Below are 22,728 nucleotides of genomic sequence, written 5' to 3'. Positions count from 1 at the left end.
AAAGCTGGGTAGAATTTTAATCTTTTATTGTTTGTGCTATTACAGTCGTCCCAATTTTTTCACCTTTGCCCCCCTCAACCCAGACTGCCCTCCATTCCCCGTCAATCCCCACACATTTGCCCATGTCCATAGACATGCAAATATGTTCTCTGACTAATCTGTTCACCTTTTTTCAACAGTCCTCACCTCTCCCCTCCCCTCTTACAGCTGTCAGTCTGTTCCATATTTGAAAGCCTCTGATTCCATTTTGGTCATCAGATTATTTTGTTCCCAAGATTTCACTTATAAGTGATTACAGACCATATAGTATTTCTCTTTCATTGACTGGCTTATTTCACTTGGCATTATATAGTCTCCAGTTCCACTGAGGATGTCACAAAAGGTAAAGAATTCTTTCTTTTTTCTGCTGCATAGTATTCCATTGTGCAAATGTGCCACAGCTTTCTTATCCAATCATTTACTAATGGGTACTTAAGCTGTTTCCAAATCTTGGCTGTTGTAAACAATGCTGCTATGAACATAGGGGTGCATGTTCTTTTGAATTGGTGCTCTGGGAATCTTGGGATAAATTCCAGAAGAGGAATTCCTGGGCAAAAAGGCAGTTCCACTTTTAATTTTTTCAGGAAACGCCACAGTTTTCCACAGTGGATACACTGGTCTGCATTCCCACCAACTGTGTACTAAGGTTTCCTTTTCTCCACATCCTTGCCACCACTTGTTTATTGATTTATATTAATGACACACATTTTGGCAGCTGTGAGGTGATTATCTCACTGTGGTTTTAAATTGCATCTCTCTAATACCTAGTGATGTTGAGCATCTTTTTATGTCTGTCGCCCACCTGTATGTCCTCCTTAGGAAAGTGCCTATTCAAGTCCTTGACCCATTTTTTAATTGATTGTGTTCTTGGTGTTGAGTTGTGTGAGTTCTTTATATGTTATGGAGATTAAATCCCTGTCTGATGAATCATTGGCAAATACATTCTCCCATACAGTGGGTTCACTTTTCATTTCAGTGCTTGTTTCTTTAGCTGTAGAGAAGCTTTTTAATTTCATGTAGTGCCATTTGTTTATTTTTCTCCTTTGTTTCCCTTGCCCTAGAAGATATAAGCAAAAATGTTACACAAGATATCTAAAATTTCACTACCTATGTCTTCCTCTGTAATATTTATGGTTATCAAAACTTACATTTAAGTCTTTTATCCATTTTGAATTTATTCTGGCGTTTGGTGTCAGTTGATGGTGTCTAGTTTCATCTTCTTTCAAGTACTAGTCCAGTTTTTCCAACACTATTTACTGAAGAGACTGTCTTTATTTAATCCATCGTTTGCTCTTGCCTCCTCTATCAAATACTAATTGACCGTAAAGGCATGGGTTTATTTTTGGGCTCCCTAATCTGTTCCATTAATCTGTATGTCTGTTCTTAAGCCAGTACCAGAGTGTTTTAATTACAGTGGCCCTGTACTATTGTTTGGTATCAAGTATTGTGATCACTCCAACTTTGTTCTTTCTCAAGATGGTGGAGGCTATCTGTGGTCTTTTTTGGTTCCATGCAAATTTTTGGAATATTTGTTCTAGATCTGTGAAATAGACAATTGGTATTTTAATAGGAACTGTTCTGAATCTATAGATTGCTTTAAGTAGTATGGACATTTTAATGATGTTAAATCCTCCAATCCATGAACACAGTATGTGTGTCCCATTACTTGTATCTTCCTCAATTTCTGTCTTCAGTGTTCTATAATTTTCCAAGTACAGACCTTTTACTTCCTTAAATTTATTCCTAGGTATCTCATTTTTGTTGTTGTTGCAACAGTAAATAGGATTGTTTTCTTAGTTTCTCTTCCTGATAGTTCATTATTGATGTATAAAAGTGCCATCATGCCCTGACAGGTGTGTCCCAGTGGGCTTGGTATCACCCAAACCAAAACATTGCCAGTTTGATTCCCAGTCAGAGGAAATGCCTGGGTTGTGGCCACATCCCCAGTTGGAGGCGTTCAAGAGGCAACTAATCAATGTCTCTCTCACGTGTCAATGTTTTTCTCCCTTTCTCCCTCCCTTCTCTTCTCTCTAAAAATAAATAAAATTCTTTAAAAAAACAAATATACAATCAACTTCTGAGCATTTATTTCGTATCCTGCTACTTAGCTGAATTCATTTATTAAGTCTAGTAGTTTTTTGGTGGAACCTGTAGGGTTTTCTATGTGCAATTTCATGTTATCTGTGAATAACCAGTTTTATTTCCTCCTTTCCAGTTTGGATGCCTTTTATTTCTTCTTCTTGTCTGATTAGTGTGGCTAAGACTTCCATTACTTTGTTGAACAAAAGTGGTGAAAATGAACATCCCTGTCTTGTTCCTGATCTTAAGGTAAACACTTTTAATTTTTGCCCGCTGAGTACGATGTTGGCTGTAAGGTTTTCATATATCGCCCTTATTATGTGAAGGTATGATGCCTCTCTAGTCCCACTTTGCTGAGAGTTTCTATCATGAACGGGTGCTGGATTTTATCAAATGCTGTTTCTGCATCTATTGATACAATCGTGTGATTTTTATCTTTTATTTTACGTGATGTATCTCATTTATGGATTTGTGAATATTACATCAATCTTGCGTCCATACGATAAATCCAACCTGATCATGATCTTTTTGATATATTGCTGGATGTTATGATCTTTTTGATGTATTGATGGGTCCAGTTTCCTAATATTTTGTGGGGATTTTAGCATCTACGTTCATCAGGGATATTGGCCTATAGTTTTCTTTGTTATGTCTTTACCTGGTTTTGGAATTAGGATTATAATGGCCTCATAAAAAGAGACTGGAAGTCTTCCCTCTTCTTGAACTTTGTGGAATAGTTTGCTAAGAACAGGTGTTAGTTTGTCTTTGAATCATTTTGTTTGCTGGGAATGTTTTGATTACTGCTCCAAATTTTATTAGTTGTCTGTTCAGGTTTTAGCTCCTGATTCAGTTTTTGAAGATTATGTGTTTCTACAAATTTATCCATTTCAGCCACGTTGTCTAATTCCTTGGCATATAGTTGTTCACAGTATTTTGTTACAATCTTTTGTATTTCTGTGACACAGTTGTTACTTCTATTTCTGATTTTATTAGAGTCTTCTTTTTTTCTTTATGAGTCCGGTTAAATATTCCTCAATTCTGTTCATCTTTTCAAAGAACCAGCTCCTGAATTCATTATATTTTGAATTGTTTTAATTTCCACTCTGATCTTGATTATTTACTTCTACTCTGAGCTTTGTTTGTTGTTGTTTTCCTAGTTCTTTTAGGTGTAGAGTTAGATTATTAGAGTTTTTTTTTTCTTGAGGTAGGCCTATAATGCTATGAACTTCCCTCTCAGAACTGCTTTCACTGCATAGGTTTGGGGTTGTTTGTTCACTTTCATTTCTTTCCAGGTACTTTCTGATTTCTTCCTTGATCTCACTGATGATCCATTATTTATTTAATAACATACTACTGAGATGCCATATATTTGAGGTTTTCTTGAGTTTTTGGAACTTGATTTCTAATTTCAAGCCATTGTGATCCAAGAAAAAAAAATGACTGATATGATTTCAACTTTAATTTGTTAAGACTTATTTTGCATCCTACCACGTGGTCTCTCTTTGAGAATCATCCATGTGCACTTGAGAAGAATGTGTATTGTGCTGCTCTGGGGAAAGCGGTCTTTATCAATTAAATCCATTTGTTCTAGTATGTCATTTAAGGTCACTCTTGTTGATTTTTTTTGTCTGGAATATCAATCTGTTGGTAACAGTGGGGTATTAAAATCCCCTACAATGACTGTATTGCTGTTTATCTCTTTGTTTATGTCCATAAAGATTTGCATTCCTTATTTAGGTGCTCCTATATTGGGTGCATAGTTAACAAGGTTTATCTCTTGTTGGATTGATCCCTTTAGTATTATGTAGCAATCTGTGTCTCTTGTTACAGCCTTTGCTTTGAAGGTTATTTTGTCCAATATAAGTACAGTTATCCCAGCTATTTTTCTTATCTCCATTTGCATGGAGTGTTTTTTTTCCATCCCTTTACTTTCAGCCTGTATAAATCTTTCAGTCTGAGGTGGATCTCTTGTAGACAGCATATATATGGGCCACATTTTCACATCCACTCAGCTACCTTATGTCTTTTGATTTGAGCATTTAATCCACTTACATTTAAGGTTATTACTGATAGGTACTTATTCATTCCTATTTTATTCCTTTGTACCCATGTTCCCTCTCTGTTTCTTCTTCTTAAAGCAGTCCCTTTAACATCTCTAGCAATGCAGGTTTGGTATTAATGAACTCCTTTAGCCCTTTTTTTGGGGGGGGGCGGTCTGGGGAGCTCCTTATTTCTCAATCCATTTTAAATGAGAGCCTTGCTGGATAGAGTAGTCTTGGTTGCAGATTTGCTTTTCATTACTTTGACTACTTCACGCCAAACCTTCTGGCCTGAAGTGTTTCTGTTGAGAAATCAGCTGAGTCTTTTAAGAGGAACTTCCTTGTAGGGTGGGAACTTATTCTCTCTTGCTGCCTTTAAGATTCTCTTTGTCTTTAAACTTTCACATTTTAATTATGATGTGTGGGTCTCTGTGGGTTCATTTTGATTGTGACTCTGTTCTATCTGAACTTGAGTCACTTCTTCCTTCACCAGGTTAGGGAAGATTTGTTATTATTTGTTCAAACAGGTTTTCTATCCCTTGCTCACTTTCTTCTCCTTCTGGTATCCCTGTAATACAGATATTATGTTTCACATTGTCCCAAAGGTCCCTTAAACCATCCTCGTTCTTTTAAAATCTTTTTTTCTTTTTGTTGCTCTGATTGGGTGCTCTTTCCTACCTGATCTTCAAAATTGTGATTCAATTCTCTGCTTCACTTAGCCTGCTTTCAATTCCTTCTAATGTATTCTTCATTTCAGATACTGCACTCTTTATTTCTAACTGGTTATTTGTAGCTTCTATGCCCTTTCTCATGCTGATGTAGTTCTCATTAACTTCCCTGAACATCCTTCTAACCACTACTTTGAACTATACGTCTGATAAACTCCTTGCCTCAATTTCATTTAGCTCTTTTTAAAAAAAATATATACTTTTTTTTTAGAGAGGGGGAAGGGAAGGAGAAAGAGATCAGCTGCCCCTTGCAAACCTGCAACTGAGGCTGTGGCCTACAACCTAGGTATGTGCCCTGATTGGGAATCAAACCTGTGACCCTTCGGTTTGCAGGATGGTGCCCAAGCCACTGAGCCACACCAGCCAGGGCTCATTTAGCTCTTTTCCTGGGGATTCCTCCTTTCCTTTCATTTGGAAATTGGTATTTTGTCTCCCCATTTTAGCTTTCTGTTTGTTTCTATGTATCAGACAGCTCTGTTTTGACTCCTTGTCTTCATGGGGTGGCCTTATGTGGTAGGAGCCCTGTGTGGCCCAGTCTCCTTGATCTTCTGAGCTGTATATTCTAGGAATGTCCCTTCTGTGGGTTAAGTAGGCTCTCCTGTTGCATTTGGGTCTTGACTATTTTGTCACGTTCTTTGGTCGGATCTCCCCTCCAGCTGGCTGACTGCAAGGCTCAACCTCATGTCTTGTATGCTGTTGTACAGGTGGTGACCAAATAAAACAGAACAACACAAAAACCAGAACCAAAACAAGCAAAAAAAAAAAAAATCAAACAAATAAACCAAAAGCAAATACAATGACAATTTAGCAAAAAATAGTGTAAGTGGAAAGAGAAATAGAATGTTAAAAGAAAGAAAATAATATGAAAAGACCAATTGAAAGAAAAATGATTGAGAGAAAGAAGAGAAGCTTAAGAGTAAGGAATAGAAAGGAAATCACCCAACAGAAAGAACAAAGATAAGGAAAGAAGGGAAAAATGAGTAAGAAAGGGAAGAGTAAAACAGGAGATATTAAAGAAAAAAATTGAAAAGGAAAAATATATAAAAAGGCTATTTAAAAGAAAAAAATATGAAAATAATGAAAAAGAACCAAGTGGAATTTAAGCAGAGTTTAGTGCTTGCCTGCTGGGCTCTCCCTTTGGATACAGCTCTGATGTTGTCCAAAGCTGATAATAAGCCAATGTCAGATGCTATTCATGTCTAGCCCTTGGCAGACTGTTCGAAGCTACAAGCAATCCACAGTTCATGGCTTTCTCCTCTGGGATGGGCTATGCTGTGCTGTGAGGCTTGGTTTTATCAGCACAGGGCCCAAGTGTGGGTCAGCAAATGGCCACAGGCACCATAGGATCCACCTCAACTTGCCCTGGACTGCTGACCTGCAGTCAGTCTTAGTCTAACATCAGGGGTGTCCAATCCGCAGCCCAGGATGACTATGAATGTGGCCCAACACAAATCGTAAATTTATTTAAAACCTTTTTCTGCTCATTAGCTTTCATTAGTGTTTGTATACTTAATGTGTGGCCCAAGACAACTCTTCTTCTCCCTGTGTGGTTTGGAGATGCCAAAAGGTTGGACACCCCTCCAGCTGCTGATCGGACTGTTTCTGAGGGCTTCTGGCAGAATCGGGAGGATGGAACTGCTGGACCTGACGAGGGAGGTGCCATTCAAACTTCAAGAAAGACAGTGAGTGTGTCCCCCCAACCATGTGCCACACATGAGTTTGTCCTGGATTATTTCCCTGAGCTCTGCAGGGCTAAGCCCCTAGTAGAAAAACAGATGGGGGTCTCCAGAGCCCAGTGTTTGGGTCTGCCAGAAACCAGGAGGGTGTTTCTGTGGCTGTCCTGTGAGGGGTTAAGCGCCAGTCTAGTTACTGGGAAAGTGTATGGAACGGCTGTACCCTAGAGCCAGTCTCTGACACCCCTGAGGTTGACTATGGGACAATCTCCTCAGCAGGTATTAAGATGCAGGGTGGGAGAAAAGAAAAAGAAAAGATGCAGGGTTGGGCAAGCAGGGTTCCAGTGGATAGGGCAAGTGGAATTCCAGAGGAACTGGCAAACAGGATTCCAGAGGGTGGGGTAACTGTTTTTACCCTGGGAGGGGCTTGCTCTTCTCAAGAAAAATGGCTGCCATGGTATCAAGGTACATCTCAGCACATGTAACCCAGCAGCCATTCCGCCACATCTCTCCCCAAAGCCTCCCCCTCCAGACCCTCCTCAGACGATTCCAGTTGATGCTGCCCTCCCTTCAAGGTGGCTAGATACAAACAAGAAACCTGTGTTTTGGCCCCTTAGGATAGACCAAAAAAAAAAAAAAAGTGACTGTCTCCAGTGGGCTCCATTTCTCCCCAGCAGAAAAAAACCCCATGACCTTTCACCACTGGATGTTACCTGGCACCTGATGCCAGCACTGGTGCTCTGTGCTTGGGAGCCGAGTCTGGGGTCCAGGCCTCCCTCCTCTCATGGTGAGGCTCTCACAGCCAAGCCTCACCCCGGTCTGCTACCTGTGGAGCAGTGCTAGCCCTTTTAATGTCCCCACCCGTCCTACCAATCTTGAGGTGTTTCTACCCATCCTTGGTTAAAAGTCTCCTCTTCAGGTAATTTTCAGTTGTTTATTTTGGGTGGCTGTTCTCCTCTTTAGTTTTATTTCCAGTTTGGTTCTGGGAGGCAGTGCAAGGAAGATCCTTCTACTCCGCCACTATCTTGATCTCCTTTCCCCCTTATTTATTCCTGAGTAAATTATCCAAAGCTCGAAACAAACTAGCAAAAACCAAGGGACTAACAACTCTAAATTCAGCTGTCTGCCACTCCATTTGAAACAAAAATAAATAAATCTTAATGTTAATTGTTCAGTATCAAACAGATACAGTATACTTTTCCAAGTAAGCTGTATTTTAGCAAATGTTAATTCAAATATGATCAATTTAAACAATATTGTGTTTAGAAGGGCAAAAAGTTCTGTACATTATTCATTACCCTTAAACTTACTGTATATTCTCCACCTAAAAGGGTAGAGGAGAGTAATTTCCATTTATATTGGCTTTAAAAGTTCCAAAAATTTTTTCTAACATTTTTATTTTACTGTCATGTGTTTCATCTACTACATAGTTGTTGAACGCAAGAAAAACATCAGAAGCTAAGTAGTTTTGACAGGGAAAAAATCTGATTTAGCAATCTTAAAAATTCTCAAAGCTGTTTTAGACAGAGGCAGTACGCAAACACTTATCCTCAGCAGAAATATAAAACTTACTGCAACAAATTATTAAAATGTGTCTATCTAGGAAAAGGACCACCCATAAAGGAGTTTTGTGGCTTCCTTTAGTTATTTCTATAGAGTACTTAAACATATATATACACTTGTTTAGAATGGTCTTCTAAGGATCAATATTTCCTATAAATGTATGTTTCCACTCTGAGCTTGCACTGACAACCTACAGTAATAACCAACAGATCAGAGGAATTGAAAACTGAGAATAACTAGGTGCTTTCTCAACAACTACATGAATCAAAACTCCACTGTACCTCAAAAATTAAGTGATTTAAGTTAATGATTTTAAATCAACCCAGCCATGTACAAAACATTCAGCAACCTTTCATTTTCTCAACATCATCCGAAGTCAGGTGTTTCACACATAAGTCAATTCTCCAGCTAACTGAAATTTACCCCTGTGAAAACACCTGAAATTGTTTTTCTATTGGCTATAATTTAATTTTGATAATGCTGAGTTACTGGTATGAATAGCAACTGCTGTTCTCTAATACAGTGATATTGTTCCAGGATCTCAAAGCATCTGGTACCTGCTTTTTAACTAGACTGTCAGTCTTGTGAAATATCTAAATTTGCTATTGTTAATCTGTGGAGGAAGAGGTAAATAAATAATCAAGAATTAGAAAACCACTTAAAAGAGCACACTGAAGAACTCTGAAAGCCTAAGATTTACTATACAATTGACCCTTCAACATGGGTTTGAACTGCAAGGATGTACTTACAAGTGGATTTTTTTTTTCAATTTTTGTTTTTCCCATTAAGTACCTGTAGTATTTTTAATCTGCAGTTGGGAGTCAGGGGACACGGAGGACCAACTGTATGCATCAATCTCCACCATTTTATATGGGGGACTTGAGTATCAGTGGGTTTTGGTATCCATGGAGGGTATTAGAACCATCCACTGTGGATACCTAAGGACAAGTGGTAGAGTCAAAACTTGTATGTGGATATTCAACTGAGGAAGGGTGGGAGGGACAATGGATCAGTTCCCCCAACATCCTCTCTTCAAGAGTCAACTGTATCAAGTTTTATGATACCAAACTCAGCTGTTTGAAGAGCTCACTTCACTTACTCCCCATTCATGATTGTTTTGGGGAAGAAAATGAGACACACACACATATGGTTGTGGGGAGGAGAGAAACAATACTACCATATTAAGAAGGAATGTATTTGACATGCGCAGACCTGAATTCAAATCTTGTGTTTTGCCACTTACTAGCTGTGTGACCTAGTGGATGTTAACTCTTTGTGAGCCTTGGTTTCCTCGTCAGTAAAATGGAGATAATATTTATTACGCAGGTCTAATGGGAGAATTAAAAGACACTTAAAATTCCTGGACACAGTACTCAAACTCATGCAGACAGTGAAATACTGCTAACCCCATTATGTGAGGAAAAACTTTGAATTATAAGCACTTTTTAAAATTAAGTTAATTTAATGTTGTTAGCTAAAAGAAACAGTTGTTCTTTACAAACATCCTACAATCCAAACTTGCTTTTAAACATCCAGTCTTTCCTCCTTTCTATAAAATATCCTCAGGAAAAAACAAAACCCCAAAAAACCCCAAAAATACTGCAACCTCTAAATGAAACATAAACCCTGAGGATTAAAGCATACGTATTAATTTAATTTCCTGCAGAACCACATAATAGCATTTAACAAAAATCTTCTAAATACTGTAGATACCTGAACAACATACTGCATTCAAATATTTACTCAATCACAGATGCTTCGGGGGTCTGTATTTTTTTAATCAGTTCCTTATACTCAATATTGCTATCATCTCTTTAAAAAAACATCCACACTGAATAAATCATCCTGTGCAATAAATAGTGCAGCCAGGTATCATCCTCCAAATGCCTGACATCTGAGGAGCCGTTAAGTTAGTAGCCTCATTTAAAAACACTCCATAAATCTTACACAAAGATATAAGTATGAGAAATAACTACAGGGCACATAAGCATCTATTTGACAAAAAGGGTGCCTTCCTATAAAATTGAACACTCAGTCATAAATGTTACAGTGTATTTTTCATAAAATGTATATTTTTAACCGTTTCTATGACCTAAATCTAACAAAGGATTAACAAACTAAATGTTTCACTCTTCACATACTGTTTAAGCTTCATTCACCCTCAAAAATTAAAACTCAGTTCACTGGCAAACAAAAGGGTACAGAAAGAAAGAAATCAATACAAATAAAACAAACTCTGAGTCAGGTACTTTATACATATTATCTCATAAAATCCTCCAAACAATCTAGTGAGGCACGTATTATACCACAATTTAAAATGTTGTCAGTAAGGCTCAGTGGAGTAAAGTCACCTTGTCCAAAGTCAGATCTCTCAAATCCCAAAACTGACTCTCTCTCTAAAATGGAGACTATATTTCAATATACCTAAGTATTATGACAACACAATTTTCCCCCATCCTCAAAATATTCATAAAAATATATACAAAGAAATAAAAAATAGTAAAGGAAGTTAGTTCTACAGATGCCAATATGAAAAGACCACCAAAAAAAAAAAAAAAAAAAGGAAAGAGTAAGGTAAAGGAAGGAGTGGGTAATAATCCCATTTGCTTGACAAAAAAAAGGAAATTATACACGGGTATACAGGTAAACACTTTTCTGGACACAATCACCAAAATATAAACTTAGGTTATGTTTGAGTGGGTACCTACCTGCTTTACTTCATACTTTTCTGTATCATTCGAATTGTTTAATCTTAAAGTAATAGTATACATAATGTATTTAATTTTTCTTCACATTCTGTACTTTAAAAAACTAGTTAATAGCCAATGGAGAAAACTTTAAAGATTAAAAAATATTTAACAAAAACCAGCCTCTTAATCAGTAAACCAAGCAGCCTATGTTATCATATTTATAAGACATCAAACTAAAAAAAAAAAAAAAAAAAAAAGAGTACAGATCTTATAGTGATGATGTTTTGTAAATAAAGGCACACAGATTTCATACCTATAATGCATGCTATGTTTTGCTGGCTAACCCAACAACTTTGTTTTTTAATCTTCATTGTATTTTTTTCCCCACTACCACTTAGTCCCCTTATACCTCCCGCCCCCACCCCCGCAAGCAATCACCACACTGTTGTCCACGTCCATGAGTCCCTTTTCCTTTTTGCTCAGTTTCTCCACCCCCTAACCTCAACTCTGCCATTAGCTGTCATCCTGCTCTCCATCTATGAGTCTGTTCTCATTTTCCTTGTTAGTTCAGTTTGTTCATTAGATTCCACATAAAGTGAAATCATACAGTAGTTGTCTTCCTCTGACTGGCTTATTTTACTTAGCATAATGTTCTCTAGGTCCATCCATGCTGTTACAAAGGGTAAAAATTTCTTTTTTTTTTTTAAAGGCCAAGTGGTATTCCATTGTGTAAATGTCCCACAGTTGTTTTATTCACTCACTACTGATGGACACTTGGGCTGCTTCTACATCCTGAAAATTGTAAATAGCACTGCAAAGAACACAGGGGTGCTTACGTTCTTTTGAATTAGTGTCTTGGGTTCCTTTGGATATATCCCCAGAAGTGGGATGGCTGGGTTGAAAGGCAGATCCATTTCTAACTTTTTAAAATTTTGTGAGGTATCTCTATACTCCTTTCCAAGTGGCTGCACCAATATATATTCCCATCAACAGTACAAAAGGGTGCCCCTTTCTCCACATCCTCACCAGCACTTGTTTGTTGATTTATTGATGATAGCCATTCTGACAGGTGTGAGATGGTATCTCATTGTGGTTTTAATTTGTATTACTCTGATGATTAGTGACATTAAGCATCTTTTCATATGTCTATTGGCCATCTGTATGTCCTCTTTGGAGAAGTGTCTATTCAAGTCCTTTGCCCATTTTTCTTTTAAAGGTTTTATTATTTGTAGACAGAGGGGAAGAGAAGGAGAAAGAGAGGGAGAGAAACATCAATGTGTGGTTGCATTTCAAGTGCTCCCGCTGGGGACTAAGGGCAACCCAGGCATGTGCCCTTCACTGGGAATCAAACCAGAGACCCTTTAGTTCGCAAGTTGGCACTCAATCCACTGAGCCACACCAGCCAGGGCTCATTTGTGTTTTGGTGTTGAGTTTTTAAGAACTTTGTAAATTTTGGATATTAATACCTTATCAGATGTATCAGCGAGTATATTCTCCCATTCTGTGGGTTGTCTTTTTATTTTGTTGATTTCCTTTGCTGTGAAAAAACTTTTTAGTTTGATGTAGTCCATTCATTTTTCTTTTGTTTCCCTTGCCTGGGGAGAGATATCCCATAAAAAATTGCTACAAGCAATGTCTGAGATTTTGCTGCCTCTGTTTTCTTCTAGGATTTTTATGGTTTCAGGTCTAATATTTAGCTCTTCGATCCATTTTGAATTTATTCTTGTGTGTGGTATAAGAAGGTGGTCTAGTTTCATTTTTCTACACGTATCGGTTCAATCTTCCCAATACTATTTAGTGAATAAACTATCTTTTGACTTCTGTATGTGCTTGCTTCCTCTGTGAAATATTAATTGACTATAAAGGTGTGGGTTTATTTCTGGACTCTCTATTCTGTTCCACTAATTTATGTGTTTGTTTTTTTACAGGCTGTTCTGATTACCATGGCCTTATAGTATAGTTTGATATTAGGCAGTGTGATTCCTCCAACTTTGTTCTTCTTTCCCAGGATCATTGTTATGACGGCCCTTTTGTGGTTCCATATAAATTTCTGAAATATTAGTTCTAGTTCTGTGAAATACGTCATTGGAATCTTGATACAAATTGAGTTGAATCTACAGTTTGCTCTGGGTAGTATGGACATTTTAATGATGTTAATTTTTCCTACCTGTGAACACAGTACGTGCTTCCATTTATTTGTATCCAATGATTCTGCACCAAACAGCAGCTTTATAGAAAAGAGAACTCTAAAAAAACTCCCAGTCCTAATTTAATGGGATTTTCTTTTTTTATAGTGGAAGTGGCTTGCAAAGGCAAACAACTGAAAGAATGTCACTGCATATTTAATAACTAAGATGAAACATCACATATTTCTCAGTAAATCACACTGTTAAAATAGTCCCAAATAAGTACAAAATATTGTAAATAATCTTTAAAACACTATTTGTTCATTCACTCAAAAACTACTTGCATCATTCAGTATGTGCCAAGAACAATACTAGGCACCATGGATTAGATGGTAATCAAAACAGCCTCTCCCTTTTAAATTCTTACAGTACGTGAGGGAAAGGATAAAGTCCACAAAAGAACAAAATGGTATGAGATTATAATTATTGATTTAATGTAGAATGGTGAGTCACCTCTAATATCATCTAATAACTAAAATTTAAATAAAAGCCAGCCAGAGGAAAGCTAAAGTAATTTGGAGCAGTTGCTTAGGTGTGGGTTTCAAAGATAGTCACTGGATTTGAACCTAGGCTCCACTATTTAACAGGTATATGAATTTGATCATGTTATCAATCTAAATCCAGTTCTTCATTTTAAAAAAAGGAGTAACAGATAATAGTACTTTAATCAAAAAGTTGTAAAACCTAAAAAAAAAAAAATGCATTATGCCTTGATAAGCTTGGAATACTAGCTATTATGTTACTGTCATCAGCAGCTTTTTCAAGGGCCCAGAAGGGAAAATATTTGGGGGAAAAGACATACAAAGAGCTGAAATGTACTGAACAAAGGGAAAGAAGTAAGTATGGAGGAAAACAAGAAGAGTCTATTAACTGTGCCATCTAATTCAGTCATCTAGGCTCATGTAGCTATTAAGCACTTAAAATGTGTCTAGTCCAAACTGAAATATGCTGTAAGCATAAAATGCACCCTACATTTTGAAGACTTAATATGAAAAAAGTAAAGTATCTCAATTTTTTATATCAATTACATGTTGAAATGATTACTGGGTTAAATAAAACATTATTAAAATTACAGTAGCCAGAAGGTAGAAGCAACCCAAGTGACCACCAACAGATACACAAAATGAGGTATATACATACAATGGAGTATTATTCAGCCTTAAAAAGTGAAGAAATGTTGACATGTTACAACACAGATAAACCTTGAGAATATACTAAGTGAAATAAGCCTGTCACAAATGGACAAATATATTTTATTATATTTTTATGAGATACTTAGAGTAGTCAACTTCAGAGAGACAGAAAGGCTGGTTGCTGCCAGGGCTGGTGGGAGGGGGGTTACAGTTTAATAGGCACACGGTTTCAGTTTGCAAGATGAAAAGAGTTCTGTGGATATATAGGATGATTGGTTGCACGACAATGTGAATGTACTTAATGCCGTTAAACTGTACACTTAAAAGTGGTTAAGATGGTAAATTTTATGTTATGTGTATTTTACCACAATAAAAAATTAATTTCACTTTTTATTTTTTTAAGCAGCTATGAACACACTGAAATTACATACATGCCTTGCATTATATTTCTACTGAACAGCACTATAATTATTTAAATCATGATAAAAGTTTTCCAATATGACAAGATTTGGAACAGTAAGCCCTACTGCCCTAAGGCAAAGGTCAGCAAACCTTCTGTAAAGGTCTAGACAGTAAGTACTTTCCACTCGTGGCCATATCGTCTGTTCTGAAAGCAGCCATACATAATATAAAAATGAACGGGCATGGCAGATTTTCCCATGATGTTTTGCTGACCCCTGCCTTAAGTCATCCACTGTAAGCAATGGCTCCTAGTGGCTCACACTGTTTAATTTTCAGGAATTTTGTGAGCCAGTTTAACACTGGTATCTTAAAATCTGCCATGGTAAGAGAATTTACACCATGGAAGTCAGTGAACACTACAAATCAGTTTTTCCTTCCCCTGAATAACTGGAACACTTACCAGCACTACATGCTGACTACACATAAGAAACGAATTAACTTCTCCTATGCATTTAAATTGTTAGTTATGAACCACTTTGAGAAAAACGGATAGTCATTCAAATCATCTGTGTTTTGTGGTTCAGATGAAGATCCCCAGCTAAGAAAGGAGGTTCTAGAAGGATTATGTTTCAGCCAATAGAAGTTAAAGAGTGACTGGCCCTGGCCAGTGTGGCTCAGTTGGCTGGGTGTTGTCCCACAAAGCTAAAGGTCGCAGGCTCGATTCCTGATCAGGGCACATGCCTGGGTTGCAGGTTCAATCCTCGACATGATCGATGTTTCTCTCTTTTTCTCCCTCCCTTCCCTTCTCTCTAGAATCAATAAAAGAAAAAACATATGTTTTAAAGAGTGAATGTCCTGAGATAGTCGAGAGTTGTGCTTGGAAAGTGTTAAACTAAGGGAAGAACTGTTTAAAACTAAGCTGAGAGAGGACGGCAAGAAGCCATGAGACTATGTATATACTGCACTTAGCAAAATCTCAAAAATTGGTAGTTACTATTAAATACATGTTATTGTTCCAAATGACCTACATTTGTTAGTAAATATTCATTGAGTCCATACCATGTACCAGGCTCTGGTAACAATGGTGAACAATCACAGATCATCACTAACAGAAAAATAAGCATTAATCAAATAGTCACATAAATACAGAATTTAAATTGTGATGATTTATGACCAAAAACAGGGTGTTGTGAGAAAACACAAGTGGAGAATCCTAATGTAGTCTGGGCAGCTAGGGATAGTTCTTTGAGAAAGTAACCTCTGCACTGAGATTTAAGGGATAAATAGAATAAGCAAAGAGTAGGAGGCAATGCAGGTAGCAAGAACAAACTGCACGAAGTCGTGAGACAGGAAAAAAAATGTACTAGCAGGTCAAGGAAATAAAAAGTCAGTATGGCAAGAGCCAAGTAACCAAGGAAAAAAGCAAGCATCAGAATGGAGAGGTACCGTACCCACAGGGTTCACAGCAACTTTAAGTAGTCTGAGATCAATGGGGAGCCAATAGTTTTACCTAGAGAATAACAAGATCTGATCAACATTCTTTAGAGACTGCTTTAGGAATGGGGGGGGGCCGGCTGCGGGGGGGGGCCGGGGCTGGGCGGGAACAGAAAAGTGGAAAGACTGACCAGTAGGCTACTATAGTTTTTAGGCAAGAGGTAATGGCCACCTAGTGGAGTTAATCTTCAATTTTGTAAGCACCTACTTAATTTATTAAATACTCCACTGCAGCAATTTTTGGTCTCAGGACACCACTTTTACAAATTTGAAACCCCAAAGAGTTTTTCTTTATGTAGGTTACACCTGTTAATATATGCTATATATTAGAAATTAAAACTAAGAAATCTTTTTAAACATTCTTTTAAAAAAATAACTCATATAGATAACATTCTCATTACAAAAATGACTACATTTTCTCAGTGTAAAGAGTAGCGCTGTTTTAAATTTTTGCAAATCACTTCAGTCTTGTAATGGAAAACTGTATTCACAACTGATGCAATAGCCCACATCTTATAGCTCCTGGAAAAGTGTGTTGTTCATTTTTGAAAATTAGATTGAAATACACATATATAACAGCTCAAAATTGTTATGAAAACAGTTTTGATCTCATGGTCCTCCTAAAAGAGTCTTGGGCACCGCAAACCACACTAAGAACTGTAGCTTGAGTAACAGAAAGCCAAGTAATCAAAATGAGATACCACCTGACAGTAGCTAGGAAGGATATAATCAAAGACAGACAATAACAAGTGTTGAGGACAATGTGGAGTAATGGGAATCCTCATGTACCCCTGGTGGGAATGTAAAATGGTACAGTCATATTGGAAAATAGTTTGGCAGTTCCTCAAAAAATTAAACAGACAGCTACCATATGACCCAGTTAATTCCACTCATAAGTATACACCCACAAAATATGAAAACATGTGTCCAGACAAAAACTTATGTGTATTCACAGAGGCGTTATTCATAATGGTCAAAAAGTACAAACCACCCAAATATCCATCAACTAATAAACAGAGAAATAAAATGCGATATATATCCACACAATGGAATATTATTCAGCAATAAAAAGGAAAGACTATTCCATGCCACAACATGGATGAACCTTAAAAAACATTATGTGTAAGAAGGAGTCAGCCCTGGCTGGTGTGGCTCAGTGTACTGAGTGCCAGACTGCGAAGCAAAGGTTGCTGGTTCAATTCCTGGTCAGGGCACATGACTGGATTGCGGGCCAGGTCCCCATTAGGGGGCATGCAAGAGGGAGCCACACACTGGTTTCTCTCCCTCTCTTTCTCCCTCCCTAACCCTCTCTCTAAAAATAAATAAAACCTTCCAAAAAAAAAGAAAAAAAGGAAGTGGTCACTACTTTCAAAATCTGGTATTTTACACTTGAAGCACGTTTTAAATCATTTCAATCATATTTTAAATGCTCAACAGGCAGATGTAGCTGGTGGTGCCAAAGTGAACAATGCAGGCCTAGATCCACTCTATAATGTTAAATGGTATTTGTGATAATGACTGTAGAGTGCTCAAATTTCCTCTATCAGGAAAGGCTCAAATACAGTACTTACAGTACTGATGTTATGTTAAACATGTTAATATTTATCTAAGTTTCAAGTGATAAAGATGTTTTCTCGCCCTGGCTGGTGTGACTCAGTGGACTGAGTGCCAGCCTGCGCACAGATGGGTTGCTGCTTAGATTCCTAGTCAAGGCACATGCCTGGGTTGCAGGCCAGGTCCCCAGTAGGGGGCATGCGAGAAGCAACCACACATTGAAGTTTTTTCTCCCTTCTTTCCCCTCTAAAAATATATAAAATCTTTTAAAAACTAAAAAGAGATATTTTCTAAAACCAGAATATGTATTCCCTGAGTATTTCAGTTAAGGCTATTTCAAAATTTTACACTATAGAGGGCTACAAAATCTTAGAACAAAATCCAAGCTAGTCATATGCAGTTATATGAGAGCTCCCTTCCAGTCTTTGAATTATTTTAATCAAACACACAGACATAGACACCCCTCCCATTCTTCTGGACTTTATCTTGCTTGTTGATACTTGGAAATCCTCAAACTGTTTGCAATAACAGGTAAGAAATAAACCAAAGAAAACAGTCTCACACAGAGTTTGTGCCACTTCTGCATTCATCTATTTTTTATTCTATTTACTTATGTTATGAAAATCCCTATTAATGAAATCAGCTTGGGAGCACTCTCTCTGGAACACATCCATGCTTTTCTCTTCTCAAGCTGCATCTTTACCTTTCTCTCCTCAACTCTAAAGGTCCCCACAACCAAGAGAGCAATTGACAGCAATAAAAGCTCCTACCAGCTTTACCCTCTGAACCTGTCTCCTAGGCTCCCCTTCCTGACCTCTCACTGAACCAAAGCAGCCCAGCCTAGCTCCCTCCTAATGCCGCTTCTGTCCTAAGCCTACCTTGTTTCTCTGACCCCAGCTTTAATAAATGTACTCTGAAAATTTAAAAAAAATCAATTAATAAATGCATAAGTGGGATTAACAAATGTTTCTCCCTCTCCCTCTAAAATTAATAAATTAAAAAAAATAAAATAAAATGCTTTTAGTTAAAGAAAAGTGTAAGCTTTATTATCAACCTTGAACAAATAACATTTATCAAACACCAACTGTATTTAGGTATCCTGTTTCTGCCTGTTGGTTACACACACTTAACAAGAAACCAAGGAGGAAAAATAACAAAATTAACTACCACTTCATGACTTATTTTACAACTGATCCAAGAGGTTTAACATCGTTTCATCCAAGCAATCAGCATGTGTTCACAAAAATACTACTTCAGTATAATGTGTTAAGGGAATTTACATTATATAGGAACACTTACTGAAAGAGTTTTTAAACTGTAGAAAACCTAAGCCTTCTGTATTATCCTTTTGTAGTGCCCTGCTTACCCTCTTTACCTCCAACATTACCTAGGAATTCTCAGAACCAAATAGTCCCCAATTTTTCACTGAACATTTTTATGGGACTCAATGTCATTAAGTATATTTCAGTAAAAAATATTAATCTGTAGAAAATAATTTAAAGCTATCAAGCCACTTAAGAAAATTTTAATTATAACTCATCTGACATTGGGTTTCTTATTCTTGCACATTTTCCTGTACGTGCTTCCCTTAACAGAGTCAACAGATAGTTCAACTTGTCTTCAGATTCTTCGTGCAGTGGTGAGCTTCAATTTTTATCATGTTTTCTGCTTCAAGAGAAAGCATTTATCAAAATAAAAATTCACCTACCATCAGAAAAAGTTGCTTCAGAAAGGCCTTAATTTCACTTATTAAAATTCTATTTTGGTTACAGAGCAGTAAATTCAAACTTCCACAGAATTTTAAATCTAATTTCACCATCACAAAAAATTAAAAACTCCTCACAGATGTATCATAAAGTACCTTAAACTAAATTTTCTATTTACAGAATATTGAATCTTTTTCATCTTTTACAGTAAAACGCTCAAAACAGCCATAATGGTGGAGATCTGAACTAGAATCCTAGAAAGAAGACCTAAGGCCTTCAAAAGTTAATATGGCTACACACCCACTAGAACAGCTAAAACAGAAAAGGACTGACACTCAAATGTTAGCAGGACATAGAGCAACAGAAGCTCCCGTGCACTGCTGGGTGGGATTATAAAATAGTACAAACAAGATTTCTTGTAAAACTGAAGATACAGTTACTACATAATCCAGTCATTCCACCTGCATAAGTATTTAACATGAAAAATAAAAGCATTTGCCAAAAAAAAAGGAATTGTATAACAATGTCTATCTATAGCTGCTAACTGAAAGCAGCCCAGTTGACTGACCAAAGAAGAAATAATAGACAACTTATGGTATAGTCATACAATGGAAAACAACATAGCAATAAAAAAGGAGTGCCTCAGTGGATTGATTGACCAAAAGGTTGCTGGTTCAATTCCCAGTCAGGGCAAATGACTGGATGGCAGGCCATGTCCCCAGCAGGGGGTGCACAAGAAGCAACTGCACATTGATGTTTCCCTTTCTCCCTCCCTTCTCCTCTCTAAAAAATAAATAATCAATCTATAAAAAAAAAAAAAGAAAGAAACACACAAGAATCTCAAAAGCATTACGCTGAGGGGGAAAAAAAAGCCTTAGCCAATGCCACTTTACGTGAATTTCTAGAAAAGGCAAAACCAACCCACGATGAAGGAGAATCAAAAAAGTGGTTGATGAAGGAGTGACTGAACTGCCTGGAAAAGCAATAGAAAGAACAGGAAACTTTCTAGTCAATTATTAAGTTCTACATCTTGATAAACCTTTAGAGTACACAGCTTTGTGAAAACTCAGAATGACAACTGTGTACATTTCACTGTTTGTCAATCTTACAAGTTTTAAGAATACTGAACTCAGATTAATGATATGCATATTGCTGAACTGCTTTTGAAGGGAGACGTGTACTGATATTTGAAACTTACTTTGAAATGCATCCAAAAAATAAAATGGACTGATAAATGATTTGTGCACACGGCAAACATAGCAAAACTGTTCATACATAGGGGTGTTCATTTCCCAATTCTTTCAACTAATCTGTATGTTGGAAAATATAAAACTGTTAAGTAAATTTTTCATAGCAAAACTGAGACACAAAAAATAGAAATTCAGATGGCCCTGACAAGTGCGGCTCAGTTGGTTGGGCACCCTGCAAAGCTCAAGGTAGCAGATTCAATTCCCCATCAGGGCAAAAGCCTGGGTTGTGGGCTTGGTCCCAGGTCGAGTTGCCTATGAGAGGCAACTGATCTCTCACACCTATGTTTCTCTCCCTCTTTCTCTCTCCTTTTCACTTTCTCTAAAAATAAGTAAATAAAATTTCTTTAAAAAAAATATGGTGATTCAGTACGTGGTAAAAGTTTCTCTCAGCTGATGCTGCACACACTACTTACAACTTTACAAAACCCACCACCTTTTAGAACTATATACACCAATACCCCCACTCATTTACCATCCCCGGGGAAACGCAGGCACATTTCAGGAATTGTTTCCTCCTGAACTATTCACGCTGTTTGACATCCCCACAAGTCAATGCAATAATTATGGAAAACATTCTGGGATGTATTAAACAATATGCTAAAACAATTTGTTGAATTCTTCAAGATTCCTAATTAACTGTAAAGTTTATATTCCTGAATAGATTTTAAGTTGCAAATTATTTACAATTCTCCATCAACTCCGGTTGTGTTCTTTTATTATACTGCAACCGCCAATACATAACACAGCGATCATCCCTCTAACATCAAACAATAACATACCCAGTAACTAACACCTAAGATATGATAGATTAAAAAAACAGCAAGTCATCAATAAAAGTCATCCACCTTTCTCCTTAAGCCTAACACTATTACTTAAGATGTGACTGAAAGCAATTTCTATGACATAGTTAATTTTTAAAAAACAAAGAATGAAAAATACTTCAGCAGTCAAAATGCATAACTAAATGTACACGTGCTTCTCAACACCGAATCCACCTTAACCCTCAGGCAGGTAAAACAATGAGCACCCCTTTTTTTTTCCTTTTTTTATTCATGAGACAAAATCGCAGTAGCCTAAGAGAACCCTCGCCCCGGCCCAGAGCCAGACGGTAGGTCCCTTTTCCTTTGTGCGGAGCAGCAGGGAGGCGGCTGGGGGCGGGGAGCTAGGGGTCGGTGGAAGCCGAAGCAAAAAGGGGGCGCGGAAGGAAGCGGTGTCCGCGCGTCCCACAAACAGGCCGCGCGGCACTGCCACAAACCTCTGCGGTGTCCCAAGGAACAAACCATGAACTTGGGTGTGATCTCATTTGGATGAGCCCCGAAAGAATGGCCGGGAGCACCTCTGGGAAGGACCCCCGCCCAGGCCCTGGCCCTTGCAAAGCCACCTCCTCCCGCTGTGGGCAGAGGTCCTGCCGCCACCCCCGCCCCGGCCCGAGCCCAGGGCGGCCCTCACCTGCTGGACGGAGCTGTTCTCGGGCACTGCGAACTCCTCCTTCTCCTTCGGGGTCTTCACAGTGACTTTCATGATCTTGGGCTCCACAGAAGCAGCAGCAACGGGGGAGCCGCCAGCTTCAGCCGCGGCGGCGCTGTCCTGGGAGTTCGGAGGGCCACCGCTCTCACCACTCTCGGCCATGGCGGAGGCTGCAGTGACTCAGGAGGGAACAGGCGAGCGAGGGGGAACCAGCAGACGCCAGAACCGGCTGGCCCGGACAACGGAGAATGCAGGACGCGCCGCCTAAGTGGCAACGGACGAGGAGCAGCCCGTGGAGGCGAGGGGCCGCAGACCTGGGTGTGGGCTCTGGCGCAGGCCAGCTCCGGCGCTCAGCAGCCGCCGACTGTTCAGACGCCGCTGGGTCGCAGCGACATCCGCAGCAGCCGCCGCTTCCTCCTCCCCACCCCCTCCCCCACGTTCCTCCGCCGGCGCCGCGCGGGGCACGCCGGGAAACGCGGTTGGCAGCGTCGCCGAGTCATGCCCGACCGAGCCGGCTTGGAGTGCTGACTGCTTTGCTTCCCTTTTCCTGCTCCATGGATCAAAGTGTAAGCACAGCCACAGCTAAAGACTAAAAGCAGAGTTGGGTGGGAGAGGTCAGTTCATTTTCTTTTCACGTCTTTCACGAAAAAATAAGATTCGCGGGTTCTGGAAGCCACTGTGACGGCGCACAGCGATGACGTCAGCGCTAGCGAAATTACTAGAAA

General features: G+C 38.5%; 1 protein-coding gene across 2 annotated transcripts in view; it reads right to left on the bottom strand.

The window, feature by feature from the left end:
* Positions 1-22,432, bottom strand: part of UBQLN1 (ubiquilin 1) — a 58,577-nt gene extending 36,145 nt beyond the window's left edge. For both annotated transcript variants that reach the window (XM_054582984.1, XM_054582985.1), the window contains exon 1: positions 21,986-22,432. In XM_054582984.1, the coding sequence (XP_054438959.1) occupies positions 21,986-22,165 (180 nt within the window). In that variant the 5' untranslated portion in view covers positions 22,166-22,432. The remainder of the gene's footprint in view (positions 1-21,985) is intronic.
* Positions 22,433-22,728: the final 296 nt, after the last annotated feature.

This window comes from Pteronotus mesoamericanus, unplaced genomic scaffold (genome assembly GCF_021234165.1).
Source record: "Pteronotus mesoamericanus isolate MK-2021 breed Mesoamerican mustached bat unplaced genomic scaffold, CSHL_Meso_final contig_73, whole genome shotgun sequence".
In the NCBI taxonomy this organism is placed as follows: domain Eukaryota; kingdom Metazoa; phylum Chordata; class Mammalia; order Chiroptera; family Mormoopidae; genus Pteronotus; species Pteronotus mesoamericanus.
The sequence above is the reverse complement of the archived record's forward strand: the minus strand, read 5'-3'. Positions and strand labels throughout refer to the sequence as shown.